We start from the raw sequence: 12,389 nt of genomic DNA on the forward strand, positions 1-12,389 counted from the left end.
GCTGAACCCTTGATGACGGGCGAGGTAGGAGGTGAGGCGCCGGCGATGAGAGGCGAGGCATGACCCGTAACATCATGGACGGGCGAGGCAGGAGGTGAGACGCTGGTGATGACAGGCGAGGCAGCAGCTGAGATGACTGGCTGCTCGGCGGCAACGCCTTGCTGAGCGGCACTGAGAGGGACGAGACGCTCGATCTGGCTAGAGACCGCCTCAACAATGGCATCGAAGAACTCGTCGTCGCCATTGCTGACAGCAACGCCCTCGGCCTCGGCAGAGCCATGTCCTCGTTTTCGAGTCACATGGTTGGCGAGGCGGGGGTCGGCAGTAGAGGCAGGTTCACTGCCCTCGACTGCATAGACAACGGCTTGGTCGTGAATTGTGGAGAGCGTTGCAAAGCGGGTGATGTTGTGGAAGGTGGTAATTTCACAGAAAGAATCGACCCTGAAACCGTGGACGTAGTCGGGGAAAGGGATTTCGACGACAAGACCGTCAATGAGACGACCAGTGGTTTCGTTCTTGAAGAAAACCTTGATCGAGTTTCCAGTGCGCACGCCGTTCAAGAGACCCCACTTGACCTCGATCTTGGCGATCATGTGAATGGGTAGTTCGAAAACGGTGGACGTAGCATCGTGTGCAGCGGGATCGATGGCAGGGTGGATCCAAAGTCTCTGGAATGACCAGTCAGTCCAGATGCCGCGGCGCATGTCGACGAAAGAGTCGGAGGTGTAGGCGAAATTGTCAGCCTGAGCGTCCAGAGCGCGCGAGAAAGATCTGAACATGGTGGACAGGGCAGAACAAGAAAGTGAAGCGACGTAGGTGATGTTGGGAAGGAGAGATGTGAGGAAGGGCATCTTCAAAAGAATGCGCACTCGGTGCAGCAGACTTGCGCGTTTGATGGTGAAGATGTGTGTTTGGAAGAAAGTTGAGTGGACGAGAGAGAAGAGCAGACGAGGAAATACCGTGTGCGCTCACTAATGAAATTCCGTCGCGATGAACGCCAAGCATTCAGACGAACAGAACCTACCGGAACATCATGAGTGAAGGCACTGCCAAGCAGTGAATTAATGAGGTGTTTGTAAGGTGCGACAGCGCAACCGTCAGGGATCTACTTTTGCTACAACCATGTCCATGCAGCGTTGTCTAAGAAGGGCTACCAGCATGCGATCTTCTGCATGTCAACTGCAAACTGTTTGCAAGCTCGTTTGTCATCCCAGACAAACACTACCATATGAACCGCCGATTCACATATTATGAGTGGCGAAGATATGCAAAAAGCCTTTGGAAGAGTTTCTGTGTGATAAGTTGTTCAAGTCACGAGGAGGTGAGGTTGAGAGCGCGGACGGGCCGAGGTTTCGGCGCGAACCCGCGAGACGTGGGCTGTACCCTGACACAATTGTCTAACGAACGCGGCCTCACTCTATACGCACATGTGTCGGAGTGGTTCTTCCTTTTTTCTTTTTTTTCTTTGCCGTGGAGCAAAGCTAAATACAGCAGCAGCGATTTCCATGAAATGATACATGCAAAAGGTTGCATGGGTCCGCACGCTTTCCGTGGCACCCTGCCTTTGCACACAGCCATGATTAGATCAATCTTGACTTCATGACGATGCTATCTGCTGTGACTATTGTCGTGGTCTTGCAGGCCCTGTGATACATACATTGTCTCTATCTTAGGTGCAGGTTTTATAAAGCTACTACGCAGCTATTCATGCATCTTTACTAGTGAGCTCTAATCTCAAAAGAACTTGCTCCTTCTTTCTCGTCCGCTCAAGCATCGAGCGCCGGTCCAGGGCGAGCCATTCAACACAGCTCTGGTTTTATCTGACATTACTGAATGTGTATGCCAGGCGCAACAAGGTGAGCTTCGCCAGTACAACATACTTTCGCCACCCTAGCAACTACAATTGGCAAATGCCCTCAAGTCTGCCTGTAGCCGGCCATACTGCATCGCAAATCTCGGGAAGCTTCTAGGGAGCTCGGTATCTTGACACATATTGCAGCCTCGTGTGTCCACCAAATCATGCCGACGACGGCACCACAAGCGCTGGCTAGACCCCTTACAGATGCACTTCGGTGATACTCATATATTGCAATATAGTCATCAAATTACATATTCACCTGGTGTGGGATAGTGTACACTCTCGATAGAGCCACTTTTGGAACATACAAGACCCTCCGAAGCTAGCAGTCGGCGGCTGAACGATCATGTATCAGTGACTAAAGAGACTCGGTCTCTTCTGTCTGCTCTTGCTATTTGCTATTTCTGTTTTGCTTCGAGCTCTTATCAGCCTTGAAGCCACGCTCGGGACATTCCATCAAGGGCGCTTAACGACTCCCCCGACAGTAAGGCTGGACCGGCAAGAGCTGATCAACTTGATGAACACTCAAAACGGAGGCAAGCAAGTCTACCTCTTCGAATTGATCATCAAATCAAATATGAGACCAGATACTACGCGACGTGATGTTTGTCGTCAGGGCAAATGAATGCGTTGATTAGTACCTCCAGGCAACCGCGCATCAGGAGAATAAACAGATACTACCCGAATGATCCATAAAGAACATATGTAGTTGCCTCTAGTCGGGTGTATACATCAGAAGGAAAGACATTGTCCCGCCGGTTGCGTGTTGAGGGATCAGGGGAAGAGAAGGTTCCGATGAAGACAATACAAAGTCAGCAAAGCTCGTCAGTAACTTTTAGATAGTACACAGTGCAGCCTGAAAATAAGCATAGCTAGGTGGAAGGCATTGAAGGAAATGAACTTGTTCGTGAGTGATCGACAATTGAGAGTTGTTCATTGTCCAATGAACAAGAGATATACGCGGGTAGACAGGTACGTGTTCAAGGCAGTCGATTCATGACTATTTAGGTAGTGCTAACAAAAAAAACAGAATCGCCCTGATCGAAGCACTGACAAGAACAGTTGCTGCGCATGGGCTGCTAAGCAGAGGTGCCAGGCAACATGATAGGCACACTACCAGGAGCTTATTCCTTCTTTCAAGCAATACACTCAAGTTGACCACCTTGGAAATCCCGAGATTGGAGTGTTTGATATCCCCGAGAAAGGAATTTTGATGGGACCTTGCAAAGGAAAGGGTGATTGGAGCTTCTCGGATGATATAGGCGAGCCGAATTTGAGTGTGGCCTCATTGGAAGTGGTAATTTGGGGTTCATTACCACAAATACCGACGGCTCGGGAGTATTGGCATTCATCGTAAAAGGGGTCAGCCAGGTAGACTCGAGGGTTTGAACTGCGGAAAACGGAACAAGTCGAAGACTAGGGATAGACGATGCAATTTTGCATGGCAATGATGGAGCCCAAGGCTGCAGCGATGCTTTTGGCCGAAGCAGTCACCCAACCCAAGTCAAATCTCGCACATATGGGTGAGCCTGGACAAGTTGAGTCCGCTGCGAAGTACGAGAGCATGGTCATCGCTGTTGGTACTCTCGTGTTCGCCACCATGGATACTAGCAGCTAGGCAGCGTTGGAGCAGAGAGGCAGTTCCATAGAATTGAGATTCTGAGAGGCATAAACCATGACCAGACGAGCACTGGGAGTAGGCGATACAGAGATTGCAGGGGCAGCAGCAGAGACCGGTGTTCACACTGGAAGCTGTGGAAGCAGTGTAAGTGCCGTTCACGTGAGGAGCAGCGTGCTGAGAGGTGCCATTGACATGAGGAGCGACGTGCTGGGGAGCGCCGTTGACGTGAGGAGCGACGTGCTGGGGGACGCCCTTGACGTGAGGGCTGGCGATGACACTCGAAGCTGTGGAAGCAGTGTGAGTACCCCCGTTGATCTGAGGTGACTAAGGGCCAGCTGCCTGGCAACCGAAGGCGGCATGAGGGCCACGGGGAGCACCGTTAGCAGGTGAAGGAGCGCTGGTGGTAACGGTGCTGCTGAAAGACGGGGTAACGCTGGGAGAGCGCATAGGCTGCTGAGCGGTGGTAGACTCACCACGTACACTGACAGGCATACTAGAAGGGGTCTGGGTGGAAGTGGTGCTCTGGACTTCGCCTTTATGAGTACCAGCAGCTCGGTAACGTTGGAGCTTTTTGGAAAAGGAAGCCAGTCCGTCAGAGGTGAGCCTTGGAGCAACAGGAGTAAGGACCAGACGAGCACTGGGAGTAGGCGATGCAGCGGTTGCATGGGCAGCAGCGGAGGCCGAGCCTGTAGCGATGCTGTTGACTGAAGCAGTCATTGAACCAAAGCAATAGATCAGGCGCTTGGGCTCAACAGCCTCAGAGGATGGAGTGGGCTGCGAAGCATGAGGGCGGGAAGCAGTGCCGTTGGAACTCGGCCGAGCAACCAAAACCGCACACTGACAGGCATACTGGGAGGGACCTGGCTGGAAGTCGTGGTCTGATTTTCGCCACCATGGACACCGGCGGCTCTGGAGTGTTGGAGCTTCTCGAAGTGAGAAGCCAATCCGCAGGAGTTGAGGTTCTGAGCAGCAGGTGCCAGTATGGGACGAGCATTAGGAGTAAGCGATGCAGAGGTTGTAGAGGCAGCAGCGGATGTCGAGCCTGTAGCGATGCTGTTGACCGGAGCAGCCATTGAACCAAAGCCAAATATATCGCGTTTAGGGTAAGGAGCCTCAGGGGATTGAGTGGGCTGCGCAGCATGGGCGTCGGACATCGCTGCTAGTGCTCGGCCAAGGGACGAGAGAGCCGTGTTGACAATGGAGCTTCGAGCTTCTTGACCTTTTCTCCGGGTGCAGTGAGTCGAGACTCCAGATCTTCAGTATTCTTGTAGGCCTCGCTGCGCTCTCGATGTGCTGATAGGCTGGTCTGTCCAATTGGATCTTGTCTCGAATCGATTGGCAGTGCGTTTGCTATCGTTGGCGGAAATGCACCCAACCTCAAAAATCTTCATGTCCTTCTGGAAAAGCCGATACTACTGAGGTTGGGCAACCGACCGGGCCTGCGATGATGTGTGGCTAAGCGTCGATGGCTATGTCACAGCCGTAAGCTTCTCGATCACAGGTTGTCAAAGTGGAGCTTCAGCTTACCAGGGACCTCATTTTTAATTCATCCAGCTCGCCGTCTCTCATTGCCTGTTACTCGACCAGAATAGCGCCAACGTTCGGAAGTCGCACATGAGTCGCCCTGAGCGACGGCATGACGGTTGTACGTGATTTCGGGTTGTCGCAACAAGCCGTCGGTGACGCAACCGGCTTGGCGTTAGCTACCTCTACTCCAGCATTGCTCCGGAGTCCGGAATACAAGGTTTACGCCCCACTCGACCAAAATGGGCCGGCGGTTGAATAACTCGTCAATTGGCAGATCAAATGCATTAACGCGGTCAAGGAAGGACTCTCGACGATTACAGACGCTGAGAAGCAACACAATACCGAGCGAAACGACACAGAAACCTCTCAAACCCATCAAGCGCGGGCAGTCAATCCAGACTTCTCGATGGCTACGAGGAATCGTAGCTACCTTGATCTACTACGACGTCAGGAAGGATCATATACATCAATTTCCGCAGAGGTTCAAACAGGCCCTTGATCATTATGGGAAACACAACGCACACACTTCTCATGCATATGCTCCAGCGTCGTCGTCTGCTCGAGGCAAATTTGATATCCAATGCAGCTTTGACATCCGAGGACAGAAAGATATGGATATCAAGCGCAAAACTAAGCATGCATTCGACTTCACCTTGGACGGCAATACCTACATAGCGCACAATGTCACAAAGACTCCACCTCGGGGACTCGATTGGCAGCCCATAGTTGACAGTTATGAGTCTACTTCCCCTCGGATGCCATTAGCAAGCATCACCGAGAGCGCTCTAGGGCTTCTCACCCAGCTTGCATCTCATTGCGTGATCGCGGAAACGTTTCTGCAGGCCATGAAGAGCCGAGCTCTTCTAACGGGGTGCACCACCCGAAAATCCGAGAACCTTCCTTGTATATTTAACTTGGACGAATGCTGGCGCAAACCTCTTGATCGTATCGACGTCCATGCTGCCATCTCTCTAGGTACCAATAAGGGAACAGTATACCGGACAGACGATTCGCATCAACCGATTCGGGTAGATGAGGATCGCATGCGATCCCTAGCTTGGTTCCAGACCGTTGAGGGCATGGAAGGATTTACACAGGTCCCACACTACGTGGAGAATATCCCTGTAGAAACTCTATCCGAGCATTTGCAAGTCCCTGGATTACTTAGAAACGACGTCAATACCGTTCCATACGCGGAGTGTAGTGCAAACTTCGGCCCAACTGGATCATCGGTCGACTTGCATATTGGTAAGTTTTATCACTTCTTTTACGCCAATGTCACCGCTCATTAGTTTTTAGATTTCGGTATGCATGTTTTAAGCACCGTCTTCGACAATTGCATCAAGCTATGGGCTTTATACCCTCCCACAAACCTAAATCTTGACTTGATGTACGCAATCAGTGGCCGAGAACATAAGCTTCAACAGTTATTCGACAAACTTGAAGGGGGGGTTTTCGCAATTACGACTGGTGGCGCGACAATTCATCTGCCCCCTGGATGGCTACATGCAACGTACAACATTCGAGGAGGTTTTCTAGTCGGTATTGCTTGGGAAAATCTTCAAGACTTGGTGCTGCTGATTGACTTGTTCGTCCGCGAGGTCGAAATACACCCAGAGGATGCAGAGTATGCGATGGTGATCAGAATATGCACAGAAGCCCTAGAAAAGAAGGTAAATGTGCTTGAGGTGCTTAGTAGGCTATGTCCTCTATGGGAGGCAATAACAAAGGTTGACAGATACAAGGACAAGAGAGATCGGTTCGGGGCCTCAGCTTGGCGTAAATTCGAACGACATGCAGGAGGGAAGCTTGCAAGGTGTCCAGGATGCAAGCAGCTATTCAGTGTGCACAACCCCAATCGCTAAAGAAATACGCTACACCGATGGACACGTTTTTACGTTCTTATATGTTATATGATTGTTATGAAGGCGAAGGACAATCTGAGTCTGTTGCCGGGGGATGTTTGGGACAGAAATGGGAATATCTGGGACAGAGATGGGAATATTTGGGACAGAGATGGGAATGCTACATGTATGAGTTATCCTATTTCGAATACACGGCTCCTCGACTGAACTGTAACATGAAAGATACTACAGCCTCATTCCCGGATACAGAAATGGGCCACATGCTGATGACAAGCGAAGCGAGCCCCTGAGACGTGACTGCAACTGAGCGGGGCCCAACAATCAGCACTGGCAGCTAGGAAGGCGGTGAATATGGTGTGCATGTAAGGTCTACATGTGTTCATTTCTCTTGTGATCGTGGTAGCTCCAGTCTTGAATGTACTCGTCCATGCCAATGCGCCAACTCTCAAACTCAGCTCAATCCGTAAAAGAGCAGTGGTTCAAGCATCATGCAATCCTCTTCGCCAACAATTTTCACCAGGCCAGCCAAATCAGGCTCCACTGCGAGGTATGTTGTGTAATATACACATCTTTATCTGATACAGAGTACCGGATGAAAAGAGCAATAAGTCGTGTCCCATCGGTCGTTATCAATCGGCGTAATCACACACTTTTGCGTCAGTGACACGACAACCTCTCCCTCGTAAGGTCCGCTCTCGATGTCACAGAGCAGAGGTTTCATTCTTCTATATGCCCAGCTCTAAGCACGGATTAGATCGTTATGCTACATCATGTGAGAACTGGGGAGCAATGCTCCAAATCTCAATGGCCCAAATTTCCACAGTTTTGTTTCTTCCATGTTCCCAGTTGGTTTTTGGCATGCCATCCCGCTAATTAGACATACTACCATCTTACAATGGCATTCCAAAAGTTTATTTTCTATCCGCACTATAGTCCACTTCAGGCTCCCGCCCGTTGTGCATGTGGGTAGCAAACATCTTCCTCTATCAATGGAAGTTTGACCTGCTTGAAAACTTCCACTGACAGTTGTCTGTACTTGGGAATGCCCAGGACGCGTGTGCCACATCGAGTGATCTTTGGTCTCAAACGAGGCGTACGAGATCTTGAAAGAGGCTGTTGCTCGCCAGACTTTGAGTCTTCTCACGCTTGAAATATACTAGAAACTACAAAGCCTTCTTAAGGCAAAACTCAGCTGGGTGAGCTGGCCACTTTTCCAGATCGATGAGCTTTATTCAAGGGCCAGATCTCCAGTTCCTGGTGACTTGAAGGTTGCAATGATACTGGATTTGTGTGTTGGTGAGTCATTATCGACCGCCTCAACCAGACCAGATCGTCATGACCGCTGATTAGAGCACTGAGTTCTAGTGAGAGGTATTTAGAAGTGAATCTGAAGCGTTCTCGTTCCCTTACAATCACTCGGTCGACAATAGATTCATTGCGGAACCAATCAGAAGTGTCTCCGAGAGAATCCGCAAACAATCACTCGCGTCGACTGAAATCCGCTTTCAAAGATCAGACAAACGCGTCCCCCTTTTGCTCCAACCCTTCCCAGTCCATCGCCATCAATCAACGCACCACAACACAACGACATGGCTACCATTGGCTTCCATTGCAGTAGTGAGTGTATAGCACTTGCAATGCTACGAACGTATACTGACGATCTCAGTCGCCGATAGCGCCAAGTGGGCTGTCGCCGTGAACTTGTGTCACGGTCAGGGAGGTATTCCTGATCACGGCATGGTTGCTGCTAAAGTCGAGCTGATTGACCTCATCATGCCTGAACTCAATGCCCTCGACGAACCAGACGTTGCTCCCGCTGCTGCACGTCTTCACTACATCGTCAACAGACTGAACGAGAGCCTTGGAGGCGATCGCGTGCTGAAGATCTGTGACAACAATGATCCTCACCTCGCTCTCTTCCTCGCTGAGCACGAGGACGAGCGCTTCATCCTGGTGACCAGCATACTTGGCCGCTGGTATGCCATCTTGCGCCCAACCACCATCTCGCCCGAGTCCGACTCTAGCACTACTAGCTCTGTCACCTCTCTCACCTCCGACTTTGTTGGTGTCAGCCTCGAGCCCTCTGTCGGCCCCGAGTCTCCTCCCGCTTCCGACTCTGGTGGCGCCAGCCTCAACTCTCCTGTCGGTTCTGAGTCTCCTTCTGCCAGCTCTGATGGCATTTCCGCTGTCAGCTCGAGTGCCACTCACGACACTATCACCTGGGAAAACAGCTACGACAATGACGAGGGCCACTCCTATTTTGTCCCCTTCGACTCGGATTTAGGCCGTTCTTCTTTTTGGGGACGCATCTACTTCGGCAATGAGGGCGACGATGGTCCCAACTATGGCCCCTTCTGAACCTCCTAGATCTCTGCTCGGTAGATAACACAGTCTCATTAGATTCCACCCTGTGACTCGAAAACGAGGACACGGTGGAGTACAATGAGTGATGTGCCGAACTGCCCCAGAGTCAGACAGCCAAAGTTCAACGAAAGATGCGGGTTGTTAAGTAGTCTCAACCAACAAATATGTACCACCACAATGCCCAAAGTGTTCCCTCAACATCAGATTAAATCTTCCCAGTGATTCATGTGATGCAAGATGTGACTGTCGGCCCATAACCCTCTCAGCTGAACTCATGGCACATTTTCTTCTTGCAATCAAGCCTGTCACAAAGAGTCACTTGTTGTCGTTGAGACGCAATTTTCAATGGAGATCTGACGCGTCCCAATCTCCTCCATTGAGAACGGGCTGTTACATGATTGGCAGTCTCATCGTGTTATACTGGGATGATACACGGCGAGATGTGACAAAGGCAGCTCAATCTATGATTTGAAGAGGATACGACCAAGGAACTTGGTATAAAAGATGTTGTGTTTCTGGAAAGTACAAGAGGTCAAACTGTGTCGACTCGTTTGATGAGATACGTCGGGCAAGAACGGCTAGAAACTGCTTGAAAGGCGCGAAAGAACGAGAGATAGAGCTAATGGCAATCGATTCATGTTTCATGGCAAGTGTGTTAAGACCGTTGTATCTGCTCCTTCGGAGTAGAGGAAGGAAAGGCATAGACCTCCAAGACAACGGGGACTTGTGGTAGACGTTCGAGCCTGAAAAAATGCATCACATGAAAAGAGGTTCGACGATGGCAGGAAGACGCTATGTCTACCGTGAACAATTGGCCATTGAGCTTTGGTGCTGGAAATCATACCACACTTGCTGCAATCCACATGAAGACTGGTAAAGTAATTGGTTCTTCGAGGTATGCTCCTCCTTAAACTACTCGAAGGTGCTCAGTTTCAAGGCAGTGTAGGGTGGTGGACACTCTTCGAGTAATCGACTGTCAACCGTGGAGCGACCGCAATCAAAAGCCAGACATCAGACTGCCGTATACCAGCCTGTAAATGACTAACCTCTGTGTGCAAAGCTCTTGACCTTGTACAAACATCATCTCAACTCACAGAATCCTCGCTCCAAGCCTCTCAGTCTTCATGGACGGCAGTGGCTAGCCGATGGATATAAAAAGCATGATGACTCCGGGTGGGAAATGTTGGCATCACATAGTCAACGGCCACTACGAGGGAAACTCTGTTTGCACTGATTCTCTGTATCTGAAAGCACGCGACCCCACCCACGACTCTTATCAACGACAAGGTTGATGGGACCTCCAACAACTGCAGCACAGAGGGAGAATTGAATATCCTCCTATTCGATGCGAACCGAGCTTTCCTGGGTCAGACGGTCAAGCTCACCTTGACCAAAGCGATCTCTCACGTAATTCTCCAATATCTTGCTCCTCGCTTCTGCTTGCTTTTTCTCTTGATCCGCCTCCTGCTTCTCTTTGTAAAGCTTTATCCATTCAGCAAGAGCTATCTGGAGTGGTTTGTTGACAAAAGAGGGAACTTTGCGGTTCAGGTCCGTCTTTGTGATAGGATCTTTGAAGGTGCCTTGCTCTAAGTATTTGTGCAGACTGATCAATTCGAAAGATTGTCCCTCAGATGTCAAGACGGGTCTGCTCATAACATCGAAGAGAAAAGTCTTGTCCTTGAAGACATCTGGAACAGATTCCAGGGTGTCTAGAGTAATACCGAGTTGCTCATGCAATGGACGCTCGGTCGGGTCCTCCATGATATTATTGCACGAAAGACTGTAGATCAACGACTTTCCATCGCGTGCGGAGATGTATGAGCCTCTAACAGTGCCATAGGTGTAAGTCCTCACTTCGACGTCAGGTCCAGAAGGCACACGATCGAGTTCACGGGTGATCTTGCGAAGTCCATGCCGGACCATGTGGTAGATGACTGAGACACGGCTGGCGTACCATGTACCATATACTTTCTTGAACTCGATAATCGCGTAACGTAACTTGCGTTCGTCTGAGGCAAGGTCAAAGATCTCGGAGGCCATAGAGAGTCGTTCGACTGGAATGGAGGGATGAACAACCGGTGTTACGAAGGATTGATTCCATCCAAGACGGTGACGAGGATCACGAAACGGGAGACTCGAAAATGGAGTCCACACGATTTGATTGTCCACGACGTGGCTCCAGATTTTGGGATGACCGTTCAAGACCTGATAAGCACCTTGCTCTGGAGGGGATTGGCGTTCTGGAGATTGGAGGTCGTTGACCACTAGAGCAGCTGCCAGAACATCCACGCCATCGGAGAGGAACATGCGGTGAATGAGCGTTGTCAGGTCTCCTTCGGTAGAGTTGCCGGATTTGAAAGGGGACACGAATTGACAGAGAGCATCAGCGATCGCCTCTGCGGCTCGGTGGTGGATGCACATAGGGTCGTCTCGGTAATAAGTCTTAGCGAGCGCGAGTATCTGTGACATGATGAAGTTACCTTCATGCGCATTAGTACTGAGCTTGATTTGTTTTGACAATGGTCGCTCACCCTCTGGCGTGAAGATGCTGACTTTTGATGTATCATTTGTCTCGCGAAATTCTTTCAGCCTTTCCTGGACTACCCGGTAGACTTCTTCGTCGTCATCAGGGGACACATGGCGTAGCAAAGGTAGGGCCTTGCTCAGTGGTTGTCCTGGGAATAAGCGTACTAAGCGAAGTAGGTACTCCTCTTCCTCTTCGCCGAAGCATTCTGGCTCACCCGCTCTGCTCAGGAATGGAATTGAAGGTCCAAGAGAAGGCTGAGAACCCATTATGGCGTGATGCGTGGGTGTCGTGCTTCAACAAGCTGACGAAGGAGACGAGAGATGAGAAATGAGGCGAGAGGGAGAAATACAGTTGGCACAATGTGGGGAGATTGAAGATTGAATAGAATCGAATGGCAAGTATGGTCGATTCCATACAGCAAACGACGTTTCGCTTGGCGAACAAACCGGCAACCAGATCCGTAGAGTGGTACCCGATGGAAAGTTTCATGATATTTAGACAATGAGAATCACATAGCGTACTATGCCTCCATGCTTTGTCTCCTTCGGGACTTGATCATGATAGTAATTTTTGGTTGGAATCTTGGTCCGCATTGCTCGTCTGCTGTGACTCTACATACAGATTCGG

At 50.3% G+C, this 12,389-nt stretch overlaps 5 protein-coding genes across 5 annotated transcripts; 2 read left to right on the top strand and 3 right to left on the bottom strand.

Moving 5' to 3' along the window:
- Nucleotides 1-7: 7 nt before the first annotated feature.
- On the bottom strand, nucleotides 8-851 carry M437DRAFT_65915 (uncharacterized protein; the record flags this gene model as incomplete). Its single annotated transcript, XM_041024657.1, has 1 exon — nucleotides 8-851. A coding segment is annotated over one exon (844 nt), but the record flags the coding sequence as incomplete, so codon positions are not given.
- Nucleotides 852-3,362: 2,511 nt separating this feature from the next.
- On the bottom strand, nucleotides 3,363-4,633 carry M437DRAFT_84360 (uncharacterized protein; the record flags this gene model as incomplete). Its single annotated transcript, XM_041028086.1, has 3 exons — nucleotides 3,363-3,763; nucleotides 3,827-4,253; nucleotides 4,322-4,633. 3 exons carry the CDS (start codon nucleotides 4,631-4,633, stop codon nucleotides 3,363-3,365), a joined length of 1,140 nt encoding a protein of 379 aa, XP_040879673.1.
- Nucleotides 4,634-5,115: 482 nt separating this feature from the next.
- M437DRAFT_65917 (uncharacterized protein) lies at nucleotides 5,116-7,078 on the top strand (the record flags this gene model as incomplete). Its single annotated transcript, XM_041024658.1, has 4 exons — nucleotides 5,116-5,124; nucleotides 5,198-6,254; nucleotides 6,306-6,679; nucleotides 6,935-7,078. The coding sequence occupies 4 exons, from the start codon at nucleotides 5,116-5,118 to the stop codon at nucleotides 7,076-7,078; spliced, it is 1,584 nt and encodes a 527-aa protein (XP_040879674.1).
- Nucleotides 7,079-8,460: 1,382 nt separating this feature from the next.
- Nucleotides 8,461-9,229, top strand: M437DRAFT_65918 (uncharacterized protein; the record flags this gene model as incomplete). The annotated part of the gene is made up of 2 exons (XM_041024659.1): nucleotides 8,461-8,488; nucleotides 8,538-9,229. 2 exons carry the CDS (start codon nucleotides 8,461-8,463, stop codon nucleotides 9,227-9,229), a joined length of 720 nt encoding a protein of 239 aa, XP_040879675.1.
- Nucleotides 9,230-10,573: 1,344 nt separating this feature from the next.
- Nucleotides 10,574-12,028, bottom strand: M437DRAFT_84362 (uncharacterized protein; the record flags this gene model as incomplete). The annotated part of the gene is made up of 2 exons (XM_041028087.1): nucleotides 10,574-11,715; nucleotides 11,767-12,028. The coding sequence occupies 2 exons, from the start codon at nucleotides 12,026-12,028 to the stop codon at nucleotides 10,574-10,576; spliced, it is 1,404 nt and encodes a 467-aa protein (XP_040879676.1).
- Between the last annotated feature and the right edge of the window lie 361 nt (nucleotides 12,029-12,389).

The sequence above is a fragment of the Aureobasidium melanogenum genome (assembly GCF_000721775.1).
Source record: "Aureobasidium melanogenum CBS 110374 unplaced genomic scaffold scaffold_10, whole genome shotgun sequence".
Classification (NCBI taxonomy): Eukaryota; Fungi; Ascomycota; class Dothideomycetes; order Dothideales; family Saccotheciaceae; genus Aureobasidium; species Aureobasidium melanogenum.